A 17169-nucleotide genomic window follows, 5' to 3' on the forward strand; every position below is an offset into this window, starting at 1 on the left:
TCAATTACCATACAATAGGACAGTGAGTACTCATTGTTGTATTAATATAAAAAGTTTCTTTGTACCTACAATTTGTTCCAAAGTAATAATTGATTTTTTGTTTCTAGTAACAATAAGACTTAATTTTCAGCTTTTTCAAATGTGTCCACATGAAAACAGTGGAAATGAGTGATGTAGACCAGCCCGTGAGGGCACTACAATCTAGAGAAAGCAGAATAACATTAACACCATTTCAAGAAGAAACACCGTTTTCGTTCATTGCTATAAACACAGAATAAAATTGAAGATGCCTTACCATTTGCATACAGATCTAGAGCTTCCACTATGCCCAATGGCCTCATAAGCCCTAACAGGGAAGCATAACACTCTTTGGTGGAGGGGCGCCATTCTAAATGTACAGCCAACCTCAGTGGTCCTGGACACAGTCCTGTATTTCTCTACTTGGTTCCACCTCCCACTTCCCACAAAGCTACTTCCAAATTCATATCTGTACACTACTTTATTCTGATCAACAACCCTCTTCTTGCTTCTTCTACATTGCAAGCTGATGGAGTATGTATTACTTCAAGGAAAGAAAAGAGGGCATTAGGCTCCACTACCCACTCCCAAATTGATAAACTTCTCTGAGCTGGGATGAATTTTCTTGTTTTTGCTGTTAAGTTTTCAATCTTTCTACCCATACTGGTTACCTTCCCCTCTCCAGAATACTTTAAGCAATCACTTATCTCTTTCTTCTCTTTATTTTCTTCTGCTCTAGTGGCCTCGTTTATCAACACTAGCTTGCTTACACCTCTCTCATTTTGGGGAAGAGGGGGATTCACAACCATCTTTATTTACTGCCCACTTCTCTTGTCCATATCTCAGCCAAACATCCTGAAAGAGCTATTTCTCTTTCTTTTCTTTGTGTATCAATCACATTCTCAGCCTGCCAGCTTTTCTTTCTAAAGACGAAAACAACTCCATGGTTCTCCATCAAGAAACAACTCATTTTGAGTTATTTGATTTCTTTTCAGCAGAACTCAACAAAGATGATCCCTCACTCTTTTTGTTGTTTTTGTTATGTCTCTTCTCTTTCATTTCAATTTGTGGTTTCTTCATGTCTTAAAGGAAAAACCAAATCCTTTGAAATGTTGAGTATTTCTTTTTGAAAAGAAAGTCATAGAGTATCCAATCCATTTCCCCTCTCTTGCATTCTTCATCCTAGTACAGCTCCTCAGAAAACATAGCTTCAGGTATCATCTACGTGCACACCACTATGAAATACTTGTTTCCATGCAAAACTTATCTTCTGAACTTCACATACCTGGTTTTTCATATAACAACTGCATGCGTATTTCCCAAGTTTTCAGGCCTAAAATTATTCTAAAAATCTTTTTTATCTTCTCCCTCTGCTCCAGCTAAATACTGCTCCTTCGACACTTCTGTATTCTATAAAACACTTCTGTATACTATAAAATGTCTCAGGATCTAGTCAGGAACCTAGGCACAATCTTAAATTTCTCCCCCTCCCTAAACCTACACACCCAACTTAGCACCAAGTATCAACTTCACGAGTCAAAATTCACAAAATTCCAGGTCCAGCCCACTATTTTTCATCCTCACATCACTACCTGGTCCCAAGGTTCATCAAGACTAGCATCAAGCCGGGCGTGGTGGTGCACGCTTGTAATCCCAGCATTCGGGAGGCTGAGATCTGGAGGATCGCGGTTCGCGGACAGCCTCAGCTACTTAGTGAGGCCCTCCGCAACTCAGTGAGACCGGTTTCAAAATAAAGAATAAAAAAATAAGGCAGGGGGTGTAGTGTAGCTCAGAGGTCAAATGCCCCTGAATTCCATTCCCAGACCTGCAAAAATAAAATAAAAAAAGACTAGTATCAAATCTAATATTCCATTCAAATCATTGCCATTTCCTCTAAAATGGCCATTCTGAATCCATGTTCCACTCCTTTCAACCTATTCTGTACATTCCACCAACATGATCTAGGTAATTTGGTTCATTCTGGTAGCTTTCTACTGCTCTTACAATGATCACAAGTCTTAACGCACAGAGTCAAAATTCCAAGAGGTCTGACCCCTCTCAACTTCTTCAGCTTCATCATCTTTTACTTTCATTACACTGCCACCCCCTTCCTTTTCAGTAGTTTTGCAAGTATTTTAGGTCATGGAATGTTTATGAGGGTTTTATGTGCCCTTTCTGAAATCAGGGTCATGCAAACACCATTTCACACCCTGGAAATACTCTGCACCTTATACCTTTAATCTGAGGACTAAAGAAAAAATGTATAATTTTTTCTTTAGTCCTCAGATTAAAAACATATTTCCAGTAGAAAGCTGTTTGTAATAGTGCTTGACCTGTGTAGGTCTATCAGTCACATACCCCTAAAGCATCTTAAAGTATTCCTCGAATAATGATCTTCTCATATATTGTATATACAAGTTTCTGCATTTTAAAAAGTAGGACATAGAATAAACATGAGATGAATATTAATAGCCTCATGAGACTTATGCCACATAATGCACTTAGCCATAGTTTTATGATTTTCCAACAACTCCTGCGTATAATAGCATAATTTAGTTATATAAAACAAAATAAAATATATATTTAGTATTAATAGTAGAACTGATGGTTATTGGCCAGTAAGTCATAAATAATAAGGCATTTTGCCCAAAACAGTTGTTTTCTATATTGCATGATTATCATTTAGCAGTAAAAGAAATATTAGGTAAAAATTCTGAGAGAGAGAGAGAGAGAGAGAGAGAGAGAGAGAGAGAGAGAGAGACTGACTCAAAAAAAGTTACAAATATTGTGGTGGTGCACGCTTGGAATCCCAGCATTGGGGAGACTGAGCCTGGAGGATCATGGTTCACAGCCAGCCTCAGCTACTTAGTGAGGTCCTCCACAACTTAGTGAGGCCCTGTTTCAAAATAAAGAATAAAATAGGGCAGGGATGTAGCTCAGAGGTAGAATGACCTGCATTCCATCCCCAGACCCCACCCCAAAAAAAGAAGGTAACTAGGATCAGGTTTGTATACTTTTGGAATATTATGTAACACTAAATAGGAAGTTTTAAAATTCATTATTTTTATCAATCAGTGTTAATTTATTTCATTAGTCATATACTTTTTCAAGTTTCTAAATTTTGATAAGCAACTGAAATCACAGGGATTTAGGTAAATATATATTAAAATGATAAAATGTGGTATAGGTGTGCATTTTGTATTTATGATCTCACACAATGAAAAAATATAGAAACTGCACCTAAAGGCAGATCTTAGAAGGCTAAAACAAGTGACAAAATATATACATCTATGATTTCTAAATCCACAGGGCAAGACACAAATTGGAGTACATTCTTCAAAAGAGCAATGTATCCTGGAAAAATAATTTCTTAAGAGATTGGCTACACAAAATAAAGTAGAGGCAGACTAACCTTATACATAGTCTGAAAAATTATAATCTACTCACTCGTTTGTACCTACTATTAATAAAATTGAATTGACCTACTGATTGATAATAATTTTTCACTTGACAAATTTAAAATATTTTCTATGTGAATATTACGAAAATTTTTTTCTTCAGGTTTACACTAAAAATGATTGTGTAGCCTTCAATATGGAATACTAGTAGGTCTACTCCTATATCAATGAGACAGGATAAAGGAACATGAACTTTAAGGCCATGAACCTGGGCTCTAGCAACTTGCTTAATTCTTCAAGGTGAGTTTGTATAAATATATATGAAAATATTATATTAATCACATTTTTCTTATAGGATACAGTCATCATCTGCTAACAATTACCCATTGTTTTTATTACCACTGATCATTCATTTATTGAATATAAAATGCAGAATATTTCTGTTATTCTTAAGGAAGGACAGGATACTGTGCTCTAAGAACTTTGTAATAATATATATACTATATAATAACATAATCTATGTACATCTTATACAGTATATACTTATATATGTATAAATGATGTATACTTATTTATATATTTATGTATGATATATTTATATATAAACTAGGGGTAAAAAATAAATTTCTGTGAAAGATTTTCTAACTTAAAAGTGGAGACTTAGCTGGGCCTGGTGGTACAAGCCTATAATCTGACTATTTGGGAAACTGAACAGGAGGATCAAAGGTCTCATTAAGTTGTTGAGGACCTCACTAAGTTGCTGAGGCTAGCCTTGAACCTAATGTTCTCCTGATTCAGCCTCCCAAGCACTGAGATTATACATGTGTGCCACCATACCTAGTGAAAATTATGGTTATTTTTAAATAATTTCTTTATATTTAGTAAATTAGAGCCACTGATAAAAACTTTGAAATGTATAGAAACAGACATTGGCAATGCTCCAATATATTAGATCTAAACAATATAAAAAGTATTTCTTTTCTGTTAAATAAGAAATGCAAAGAATAGCCGGCCATGGTGGCACACACTTGTAATCCCAGGATTTGGTAGACTAAGACAAGAAGATTGCAGCTTCAAGACCAGTCCCAGCTGCTTAGTGAGGGCTCTGCAAATTAGTGAGACTGTTTCAAAAATAAAAAATAGGGCTCGGGGTTTATCTCAGAGGTAGAATGCCCCTGGGTTCAATTCCCAGTACCAGAATAAAAATGCAAAGAGTGCTGGGCTGAGAATCAGAGGACCTGGTCTGAAGTTAAAAAAAAATATAGCCTTAGAAAGGTGCTACCCACCTCTGGGCTTCATCTCTCATCTGAAAAGTAAGATGGTTGGAATGGTTCACATTGTATTTTAGTGAAGAAAAGCTCCAAATTTTGGCACCATACAAGCTTTTTCCTTGCAACACAGTAGTTAAATGTATTGCAATTCTTTAAGAAAAACAAAGATTTTTTTCTTCTATCTTTATAAAACTGGGCATAGTCGCTCATGCCTACAATCCCAGTACTTGGAAGGCTGAGATGGGGGATGACAGGGACAAGTTTTATGCCGGCTCTAGCAACTTAATGAGGCCTTCAGCAACTTAGTGAGACCTTGTTTTAAAAATTTAAAAAGTAGGGCTGAGGGTATAGCTTGGAGGTAGAATGTCCCTGGGTTCAATCACCAGTACCATAAAAAATTTCTTTTAAAAATTATAGCTACTTTAGCTGGGCGTGGTGGCGCACGTTTGTAATCCCCGCACTTGGGAGGCAGAGATAGGAGAATCGCGCAGGTTCAAAGCCAGCTGCGTGTGCTGGCTTAGGAGACCTTGTTTCCAAATAAAAATGTAAAAATAGGTCTGGGAGTGTAGCCCGGAGGTCGAAGGCCTTCCAGGAACCCCAGTACCACACACACAAAAAATTATAGCTACTTCCAACAGCAGCTGTCATAATTACTCTTTTTCAAGTGCCTACATGGGGATAGATATTTGTCATATATCTTATTATTATTGATTGTAAACTATGATTACAATTTTACAAAAAGAGAAAATGATATTGAAACAGAATGGCTCAACATCACAGATCTAATAAGTGCATCTCAGAAGTTGGATTTAAATCTAGGCTTTCTGATACTCACATTTAGATTTTTCATTTTCCTATCCTTTTTGAATGATAGGGAGTTCAGTATTCATTATGTCATTTGAAGTGTCTTGAGTTTCTGGCAGTCAAAAACAGTGTCATCACTTTGAGTACTATCCATGTACTAACAGCTCCCAAAATTCTATCTCTATCCCAACCCTTTCTGAACTCCAGATTTGCATATGCGCCCAACTTTTCAACTTCCCCATGAAATGTCAGCAGGAAAATCAAGGCTCTGCTTTTTCCCATTAGATTACTGCACCCAAGTTGTCCTAAACTCAGTCAATGGAAACTCTGTTTTTCTTTTTTGACCAGACTTAACGCTTGGTGTCATCCTCAGCTCTTATTTTTTTTTTTTATGCTCCACATTCAATTTCTCAGCACATATGGTCAGCCCTTCTGCAAAACGCATCTAAATTTGACGACATTTTCCAACTCTAATTGTTCCCACCATCATCCACCATTTTTCTATGATCATTTTCAAGCAAAGGACACTGTACTTGAAGTCATGAAATCAAGATGTGTTTTTAGGGTTTGCATTATGGGAAATAGGACAGAGTCATTGTGAAATCAGTTTCAAAATACTCTTTTAAATACATCTGTGATTACCTGGTTCTCTGATCAATCACTGCAGTATCACCAAGAAACTGAAGAATTTATCAATCTTAGGCCACTAGCTGGCCTCCCTTGTCTTCTATTTCTACTCTAAGAAGAAATATTTGAAAGATAATAATTTGATTCAGGCAATTAGAATTTTAAAGGAATCTAATTTTCTCCATTGGATGAAATCTGTTATGATGTATCATCTGTAAGCCTCTGAGAGGTTCAACAGCCCATCTTTACACACCTTAGGTTTACCTGGCTACCTTCACATTTCAACTTACATCTCTGAAAGATTCTACAATTTTGTCCCTTGGAGGTTGTTGAGTTATGTCTTATGGGAAGCAAATAGAAACCATCAAATTCAAGTTGTATCTGGATTTTGAAAGTGCTTCTGGTGGAAACTATATCTTCAGGGCCGAGATTCTTTGATCAGAACTTCTAAAACTGATTTTTCCTTCTACCATGGCAGTCTCTGTTTCAGAATGTCTTAAATTGAGATTCAGAATCTCCCAGGATTTATTTTTTTTGTGGGGTGGGGGAAAGAAGATGGAAAATGATAGATTTTTATGACATTTTCAAAGAAATACATGATCTTTCTATACAAGTTTTAAAACAAAAAATATTACATTTTTATTTTAGATTGGGCATTTAAAATTTTATCTCATTTTTTAAGCACAGCCCAGGTCCTCTCAGCCTTTTTAAGGCACAAAATAAATTTTTTTCTGATCCTTTTAAATCTTTCCTCTTTTTACGTGTTTTGTGGCTGATTCTCTAACTTCTGATTTATGAAGTCACTTATTTACACTTTTCTGTGGTACTGGGGGTAGGACCCAAGAACTTTTTCTACTCTCAGACCTATTTCACACTTTATTTGGAAACAGGGTCTCACTAAGTTACTGAGAGCCTCACTAAATAGCCGAGGCTGGCTTCAAACCTGTGTGATCCTCCAAACCTGTCTCAGCCTCCTAAGTGCTAGGATTACAAGCATGCACCATCATGCCCGGTTTAGTTACTTATTTAATACATGTCTTCCCAGTATCTACTATATGAACAGAGCAGTGGGCTAAGTCTGAGTTTTCCACATAGTTTCACATATAAATTATGTCTACAATTGAGTGTGGTGGTACATGCCTGCAATCCTAATACCTGGGAGGGTGAGACAGGGAGATTGCAGGTTTGAGACCAGTTTTATAAATTTAGAGAGACTCTCATCACATCATTATCAAGATCCAGTATCAAAACAAAAAATCAAAATTAAAAAAGGGTAGAGGATATATCTGAGTGTTAGAACACCCCGTGTTTTCATTCCCAGTAACAACAACAAAAACCTGTCTAATAATTAAAATATAGTTTATTAAAAGTATAATGAATAATTTATGGTGAGATTTATTAATTAATTTATTAATTTATATATTTATTTATTTATTTATTTTGAAGTACTAGAGATTGAACCCAGGGTCCTTCTATCTCTGGCAACATCCCTAGTCCTATTTTTTATTTTTTATTTTGAAACATGGTTTAACTCAAGTAGCTGAAGCTGGCCATGAACCTATGATCTCTCTGTGTCAGCCTCCAAAGTACTGGCCTTACAAGCATGTGCCACCACCTTTGGCTTATGGTGAGATCTGTTTAGCACACAGATAATAAATACTTGAGACATGATAACATATCATCATTTATACTTTAGAAAACAACTTCATTCATTTCTCTATTTTTATTTTTAGTATACTTTTATTGGTACATTAGAGTCTTATGTCATCATGTAAATCATGTTAAATGCTAATTCAAAAGTATTTTTCCCATGGGCAACTGGGTTCTCTTATTTGGAAGACAAAGGTAAAGAAAGACTATTGTTTAAGTTAAGACAAAGTGAATTTTAAACCTGAAATCTAAATACCAAATTGAAACGTGTTATATGTTGGTATCTATTCAGAAGTTGGAGAAAAAGATGCACAAGAGGTTGAGAGAGAGAGAGAGAGAGAGAGAGAGAGAGAGAGAGAGAGAGAGAGAGAGAGCAGATAGCACTTATAGAATGTCATGCTTCTAAATACATTGCTGGCCACATGACTGGGGACATCCTTATATCTCCTCCCCCCAGAACTGCTGTAGGTACCTGTATGAAGATTACTCCATGTTTTAAATTCCCAAACTTATCTAATTAAAACTATTCCCGTGCTTATTAGCTTATTAGTAATAATTAGCTTTTATGCTGCAAGCTTTTTTTTTTTTTTTTTTTTTTTTTGGTGGTGGTACTGGGGTTCCTGGAAGCCCTTCTACCTCCGGGCTACACTCCCAGACCTATTTTTACATTTTTATTTGGAAACAGGGTCTCCTAAGCCAGCGCACGCGGCTGGCTTCAAACCTGCGTGATCCTCCTGTCTCTGCCTCCCAAGTGCGGGGATGACAAGCGTGCGCCACCACGCCCGGCACCTATGCTGCAAGCTTTAAAGGTAGGCCCTGACAGTGTCCTGGGATTGCCAAGTCATGATATTTTCTTTCTTTTTTTTTTTTTTTTCTGTTTTCTGTTTTTTGTTTGTTTGTTTTTTGCAGGTCTGGGGATGAAACGCAGGAGCATTCGACCTCTGAGCTACACCCCTGCCCTATTTTTTATTCTTTATTTTGAAACCAGGTCTCACTGAGTTGCAGAGAGCCTCACTAAGTAGCTGAGGCTGTCCGCGAACTGCGATTCTCCGGTCTCAGCCTCCCGAATGCTGATACTTTCTAAAGAACAAAACATCAAACGTCCTGTCTAAGGACAACAGTTTCTCCTGTATGATCTTGCTCATAACAAGGCTTCTGAGTTCTTTCTACAAATGCCCCTGCCCAGCAGAGCCCAAGTCCTCTCAGCCTTTGCATTCTTGGCTTTTCCGGGGCTGTGGTCAGCCAGACTATTGCCTGGGGCACTCTATTTAACTTTAAAGAGTAGATAATCTCTCCAAATTACTCTCTCTCTCTCATCAAGATGTTGTCAGTCTTATCTCTAGGAAGTAGATGCTTCGATAAGAAGAAGAAGAAAAAAAGAATACAACAAAGTTGTATATAAATAGGCAGGCATTAAGCCTTGGGAATAAAATACAGGAATAAATGCCAGAAAAAAGAACATCATTAATGGGAATGCTATTGGGAAAATAACTTGGAAAAAAATCTTGGAAATGCTAGTGTCCACACAGAGAATAGTGTATGCCATATATATATATATATATATATATATATATATATATATATATATATATATATATATTTTTTTTTTTTCGATACTGAGGATGGAACCCAGGGACATTCTACCTCTGAGCTACACCCCCAGCTCTAGTTTTTATTCTTTATTTTGAACAGGGTCTCACTGAGTTGCAAAGGGCCTCACTAAGTAGCTGAGGCTGTCCACTAACCACCATCCTTCTGTCTCAGCCTCTCAAACGCTGGCATTACAAGCGTGTGCCACCATGCCCAGTGTGTATGCCCTATTAACACAAAGCTTCCAGAGCTAGATAAAGGGCAGAAAGTAATATAAATCAGACCAAATCACAGGCAATTACATACTTCAGACTAGGTGTATATATTTTAAAATTGTAAAAGCAATGAAAAAAAGTATTGCATAAAAAGTTACTCCATTATATAACACTACAAAATGTGAAGAGATAAAAGGAGAGCCTTGTAATTTAAAATAAATGAGGTATTGGGTAGAGCAAGCAATTCAGAAAAGTGTGAAGGAGAAAAAATAAGGCAATGAGACAGAGAAAGGAGAAATACTCATGTGATGGGCAAAAGACTTTACTTACCTATGATTCCATTTACAACATGCTGACTGCTGAGTAAGACGGAAGGAAACAAAAGCATGTAACATTGCTAACCACAAAGATTTTGAAAATACTCATTTCAATAATCTGGTAGAACAAAAACGTATATTAAGTGATCAACAGAAAAAGGATATGAATGTACCAAAATCTTAATAGCTATTTTTCTAATAGGGTTGAAAGGAGTTAAAATGTATAGGGCAGGGGTGGCACTGAATCGAGAGATTGCTTTCCCTTTATTCAATACTATAAATGTCTGAAAAAGAAAACACAAAACAGAAAACAGAATTTAGAATACGCATTAAAGATATTTTAGGTGAAAGGTGAAAACATATTTAAAAACATTGCATGATAGAATAATGCCGTAATATATTCATTACAGATACATGGCAGGATGAACATGATTTCCCTGAGTACTATAAACTCCTAATTTGGTAAGTGACAGAAGGACTTTAAGAATATACAGAAAATCTGTGGTCAGAGCCATAGAAGTTTTTAGTATTTTTATCAAGTATTTTTTCTATGTATGTATGTATGTATGTATGTATGTATGGTACTAAAGATTTAACTCAGAGGCATTCTACCTCTGAGCTATACCCCCAACCCTATTATATTTAGTTTACTTATTTTGAAAAAGGTCTCACTAAGTTTTGGAGGGATTCACTAAGTTGGTGAAGCTGTCCTCAAACTTGTGATCCTCTTGTCTCAGCCTCTCAAGTACTGAGATTTCAAGCATGGACCACCATACCTGGTTTAACATTCGTATTTTAAAATTGCCTTTATAATTCACAGAAAGCACAAAAGTGATGCTTTGTTTACTTCTTTGGTTAGATCATTTTTCCATAGGAACTTAAAGGTTTTCTAGGTGTGTTCTTTGTTAAACTCTTTTTTTTTTTTTAGCCCTTAAAAGTCATCTGCTATTATTTCTTTTGTGGAGCTAAATGGAAAGAAAAAAGTCCATGGTGTGAAAATAATCAAACCTGTTGAAGAGCAAAGTGTTTTATCTATAGGTAGAGATCAAAAGAAATTTAGATATTGCTCTTAAAAATAGAAAAAATATATTGAAAATACACTTCTACTTTCTATGTTTTACTTCACTCATTATATTGCAAGAGGATTAGGGTTGATTTGCATTCAATTTAAGTTATAATTAATATTCAATAGAAGGAATAATAGATTTTGTCTTTCCTTAATTCCCCCCTGCAGCATGCCTCTTCAGTTTTCTGCCTATTTCAAAAAGGAAGAGCCAAATGTTTGCTTCCAAAAGACTTCTAAGATAGTCAGCCTATTACCTGGTCAGGTCCACCCAGCACCATAGTGTTACTTTAGACAGACAGGAGGAGACACAGCATTCTTCACCATCACCCCCCAGAGATAGCTCAGGAACAGGAAGTAGGGGCAATAAAGACATGTGACTAAGAACTCACTTTCTTATTGAGATAGAAGGGGTCCAAGTCCTCCAGGGGCACTGACACCATCTCTGGAGGAATGTCTCCATAAATAAATGGAAGGGATTTCCCTGCTTCCAAGTCACTATTTGGCTTTGGGCCATTTTCATCATCCTCATCTTTGCGCTCCTGTTTGGGTCTCTTAGCTTTCTCTTCTGCAATGCGTTGTTCAATAGCAGCAAGGGATTCCCTGGTAAAGAAGCGGAAGCTGTCAGGTCCTGGCGGTACCAGCACTGATTGTGCCATCTTTTCATCCTGCTCCTTTAATCACTGTTTAGCTCCTTGCATAAGAAAGTGCTACAGAAACGGGATGGGGAGGAGAGAGAAAAAGCAATGACCATTAGGATAAAAGGTGACCATGCAATTATTTGACACTGAGTACTTATATAAAGTATATAAAGCCAAAATAGCTATAATACTTTGCAAAGGAAGCTGTGCTTAGCATTCAGGGAATCTCCTGCCTGTATTCATTTGCTTGCATAGACAACTATAGTTCACATTCAGTAGGTGTCTATGAGGTAATCCTATCTTCCACTCCCAAAACATTTTACATGATTGTTCTGTTTGGGGGGAAAAGACCCAATTCAGAGCTTGGAAATGAAGGATACGGATTTGTGCTAGCTGTTTTCACTTGTGTGAATATTTTGGCAGCCATCTTTGTTAACATTCTTTCTGAAAATATATCAGGACTGAAATGAGAGATGAAAAATCACATAAAATTGTAGAAATGGGGCAGTGCGAGGATCTTGCATGTTTCTCTCCATTTTTATCCACATTCCCCTTGGACAACTTTGTCATCTTTGAGTTTATTCAAAAGTATTACACCTGGTAAAGAGATCTGAAAATTCTGAAATGCCAGGCTGTGGAAACACAGGTAGACATTGCGTGGAAGCAAGGGAATGGGGAGGAGCAGGAGATGCCCGATGGTGTTTGGAACTGCTCGGAAGCTGCACAGGAAGGGATCCAGTTCCTGCCAAGCCAGGCAGGAAGTCATTCACATCAGAGGTCTGTAGCTTGGACCCCCTGGCTCAGGAACCTGCTGCTAGCTAGTATAATTGCTTCTTAAATTAACAAGTTTGCAGTGCCTTTGGAAATGAAGTAGAAATAGACTTTTAAAAAATTCCATTTTACAAAACTCTAGCACAGTAGTATGAGTATTCATTTCAGAATTTGGAATTGGAGAAAATAAGTTTAAGATGCTTTATTTTTTAAGCAAACTCCTGTTCTATGGGTCATCATAATAACATAAATGGAGTTTCAAATGGTCTCCGAACCCTATTTTACTAAAGGAGATAACTCAACAGAGCACAACAATCATTCCAAATGTAGTCTCTAAACCAGGACACAGGAGTATCTATGCTATTAAACAATATAGCCAAAATCTTGGCTCCTGAAAGCCATCTGTACAAAATCACTGAATCTTTTTTCCCTTTTTTTAAAGAATTCAATCAGTTTTAACCTCCACACAGCAGAAATAAGAGTCCCCACTAAAATACATGAGATGCACTATTTTCTAAGAGTAAAATATATTAAAATCCAATTTATTTCTGCAGTATCTATCAAACAAAACAGAGGGGAATCTGAAATAACATAAGCTACTGTACAGTTTCCACAATTTTTTTGAAGTTGAACAGAACCTTTCAGCCACCAGCTATCAGACTGCCTTCCGAGTAGCACAGTACCTCCAAAACATCCCTCCTTTTCCTCATTCATCCTCAGAGACCCTCATGCCTAGAGACAGGCATAGGCATGGAGATGCCCTCACACTCTCAAGAGAGGGAACTGTCATGCCTGGATGCTCTAATAGAAAAGACATGCTAACACATGCTGCCAGCAGCTTCAAAATGAAAGTGGTCCCCCTGCAGATTTCCCCAAGGATTCCACTGTAAAGGTAGAGAAGCATCACAGAAAATAAGCATAAGAATATTAACACATTACCCCTGAAGAAGCTTTTACACTCTGAGTTTGGGATTGATACGCTGGAACCAAGAAGACTGCAGCTAAAATTCCATCATGCTTTAAAAAAAAAAAGAAAAAGAAAAAGAAAAAAAAAATTTTTTTTTTCAAATTCTCCTTCAAAGACCACACCTAACTTCCTGTAAAAGGATTCTGGTAACTGAAGTAAGAACAAGCATTTCCTGTGCGGGAACTACAAAGTGGCATTACTGTAACTACCACTAGAGGGCCGAGGACTGTGGAGACAAACGCGTGTATGGCCAGACATACATGAAGCCCAGAGCTCTCTGTGATGAAGCCCTGCCTGCTGACAAGAGTGTCTTAATCTGAACATCAGCACCATTAACACTGCTGACTTCATCGATTAATTTTGTTAACTGATAATGCTTTTGCTCATGCTTTATAGTTGCTAAACCAGGAAGTCATTCAATCAGTATAAGTAATTCAAGTTAAAAGTAAAAAAGAAAGCAAACAGTAAAAGGTTAAAAATAAAAATCCATAGAAAGCAGTAATTAGTGAAAATATTACATGTAGTCAGATTTAACATGAGCCTCAGGACCAGAGTATCTAAAATCCAATAAAATTATTTGCTAATTCAAGAAAAAATATTCTTTTTGCCATATAAATTAGCTTTTCCTAGGGGGAAAAAAATTAACCTAATGATACATCAGTATTATTATTATTTTTTATCTCTGATTTAGGTCATTAAAAAGCAACCAGTAGCTGGGCGTGGTGGTGCACACTTGTAATCCCCGCGCTTGGGAGGCAGAGACAGGAGCAGCGCGCAGGTTCGAAGCCAGCCTCGCTGGTTTAAGAGACCCTTTTTCCAAATAAAAATATAAAATAGGTCTGAAAGTGTAGCCCGGAGGTAGAAGAGTTCCATTTCCAGTACCACCAAAACAAACAAACAAACAACAACAACAACAATAAAGCAACCAGTAAAAAGGAACTCACAGGAAAGAGAGATCCTACTAGCCAGTTTTTCAACTAATAACATAGATAATAATAGCAAAGATTTGAGGACTTAGTGCCAATCACAAAACTAAGATTTTCACATGCACTGTACCTTTTCTTTCTTCTCATAAATCTATCAAATGAATGCTTTCAAAATCCTTATTTGAAAACTGAATAAAAGTGTTACACAAAGATCAGAAAACGGCCCCTAAAATCATATAAGCAGAATTCAAAGTCTGACACCAAAAATGTATGATTTTAACTCAGTCATGAAAAAAATCTACCTATTCATGCAACCGAAACATAAAATAGAGATTAAATGAAATTGGGCAGTGGCTCTAATTATAGTTAGAACAATTCTAACTATTAAATCTATATATCTGCATATTTTTCTGGCTGCATGATTTTCTTCAAAAATGACTTGTTGGAAAGGGAAAAGGTGAAGGCTTAGCCAGAAAAAAAAAAAATGTAGTCACTGTGGCAGGTATCTTTTGATTGTAAAAGAAAGAAGAGTAACACATTCCTGTAACCCCAGTACTTGGGAGGCTGAGACAGGAGGATCCCAAGTTCAAGAACAGTCTCACCAAGTAGTGAGATTCTCATCAACCTAGCGAGACCCTGTTTCCAAATAAGAAATAAAATTGAGCTAAGGGTGTGGTTTGAAGGTATAATGCCTCTGAGTTCAATCCCCAATACTACCAAAAAATTAAATACATAAATAAATAATATGGAAAGAAAAACAATTTTTTTTAAAAAAGAGGAAGAGTGCTGGCCATGGCTGTACACTCTTATAATCTTAGTACATAGGAGGTTTCTACAGAAGGATCATAGGTTTAAGTTAGCTGCACAGGAACTTAGTGAAACCCTGCTTCAATACAAAAACATAAAATAGAGCTGGAAATATAGCTCAGAGATAGAACACCCCAGTTTCATTCCCTGGTATTGGGCTACCTTTAAGCATAGAAAGATTTAAGAGCTCGGCTAATAATTATGCTGTATTCTTTAGTTCTCACTTCCATAGTGATAGCTTTTACACAGATTCTTTGCTTTTTGTGGTAAGGTGCTATAGCAGATCCAGCTACCCAACCTCCCAGACTTAAGCTTACTAGAAAAAAAAAACCCAGAAAACCTCTCATTTTCTCTTTCTGGTTTCAGGTGGGTTCCATGCCCATCTTGAAGTGATCACTCTATCCAGGGTAATGTTGTGCTTTAACTGGCATCCCTAAGAATATTCTCCACCTGTGGAACAAGGAAGAAACCTCCCTTGAAACACAGGAACAGTAAGGGTCACAGTGGTGAGTGTTCCTCAAACAGAGCTGGGAGAAACTGTTACTGGAACAATTTATCTGTCCATCTGTTCGTCTGTATGCATTATTGCTCATATATAACAGGCTAGAGACAAGGGAAGATATTTGTAAGATCCCATCCTCAAAGCAAGTTGTCCTACTATAATTGAACATATAAATATTTTATAACTGTCTAGGCTTTTTTCTTCTTCTCCTTCTCCTTCTCCTTCTCCTTCTCCTTCTCCTTCTCCTTCTCCTCTCCTCCTTCTCCTTCTCCTTCTCCTTCTCCTTCTCCTTCTCCTTCTCCTTCTCCTTCTCCTCCTTCTCCTCCTTCTCTCCTCCTTCTCCTTCTCCTTCTCCTCCTTCTCCTCTCCTCTTCTCCTCTCCTCCTTCTCCTTCTCCTTCTTCTCCTTCTCCTCCTTCTCCTCCTTCTCCTCCTTCTCCTCCTCCTCCTCCTCCTCCTCCTCCTCCTCCTCCTCCTCCTCCTCCTCCTCCTCCTCCTTCTTCTTCTTCGTCTTCTTCTTCTTCAGTGGTACTGGGGTTCCTGGAAGCCTTTCTACCTCTGAGCTATGCTCCCAGACCTATTTTATACTTTTTTATTTGGAAACAGGCTCTTTTAGCTGGCTTTGAATCTGCACGATCCTCCTGTCTGCCTCCCAAGCGCGGGGATTACAAGCGTTCGCCACCACACTCGGCTCTAGGCTTTTTCTTAACCAAACATATTAATGTCTCACTTTACAGACTTGCTCAGCAATAGACATACTTGTTATCCAGAAGATTTTAATTAAAAATGAATTAGAGAATAAAATTTTACAAAGTAATTTTCCAAATACTACATCTTGAGAGGAAGATTGATGATAATAATACATTTTATCTATTTTAGGTCAAACACTATTTTAAGAGCTATGGAACCGCCATTTGATCCTTATAACATTCAGATGAAGTACCTATTTAACAAAAGAAACTGAGGTGCTAATAACTTAAATAATTTGCAATATATTTAAATTTTCCTAACTGGATTTAGGAGAGTGAGATTTTAAGCCTATGCTCTTTGGCTACAGAATCCATGTTTCTAAAAATTGTGCAATAGTTAAGATTTTTTTTTTCTGGAATCATTTACTATCAAAAACCATACCAAAATATTTGCAATCTCTTTGATATATTAGTTGTAGGATCAGCTCTTTCTCCACTAGTGATCCTACCCATTGAGTTTGCCTTAGAATATTTAAAAGATTGAACACAAAATTTCTACTAAAACATCCAAGACATAAAATGAGCAATACCCAAATATTTTCCCATCTGAAACAGATTTCTATAGCTGGGTATGGTGACATATGTCTGTAATCCCAGTACTCGGGAAGTTGAGACATTAGGATTACAGGTTTAAGGCCAGCACCAGCAATTTAGAGAAATGCTTAGCAATTTATTGAGACCTTGTTTCAAAATGAAAAAAAAAAAAAGGTCTGGGGGTATAGCTTAGAAATAGAATATCCCTAGTTGAAACCCTACTTACACACACACACACACACACACACACAACACAAACAAACATGTGAGAGAAAGGGGGAGGGAGAGAGACTGAATTCTGTGCAACATTGATCTATAGT

The 17169-nt window shown here is 37.0% G+C and overlaps 1 protein-coding gene across 3 annotated transcripts in view; it reads right to left on the minus strand.

Moving 5' to 3' along the window:
• Positions 1–11612, minus strand: part of LOC308258947 (sodium channel protein type 2 subunit alpha) — a gene marked incomplete at both ends in the record, with an annotated part of 93480 nt that extends 81868 nt beyond the window's left edge. For 2 of the 3 annotated variants that reach the window (XM_080689582.1, XM_080689581.1), the window contains 2 exons: positions 10056–10174; positions 11346–11612. In XM_080689582.1, the coding sequence (XP_080545708.1) occupies positions 10056–10174; positions 11346–11612 (386 nt within the window). The remainder of the gene's footprint in view (positions 1–10055; positions 10175–11345) is intronic. The other variant, XM_080689584.1, reaches the window with a different exon arrangement.
• Positions 11613–17169: the final 5557 nt, after the last annotated feature.

The sequence above is a fragment of the Muscardinus avellanarius genome, assembly GCF_963383645.1.
Source record: "Muscardinus avellanarius genome assembly, chromosome: 2".
Taxonomy (NCBI): domain Eukaryota; kingdom Metazoa; phylum Chordata; class Mammalia; order Rodentia; family Gliridae; genus Muscardinus; species Muscardinus avellanarius.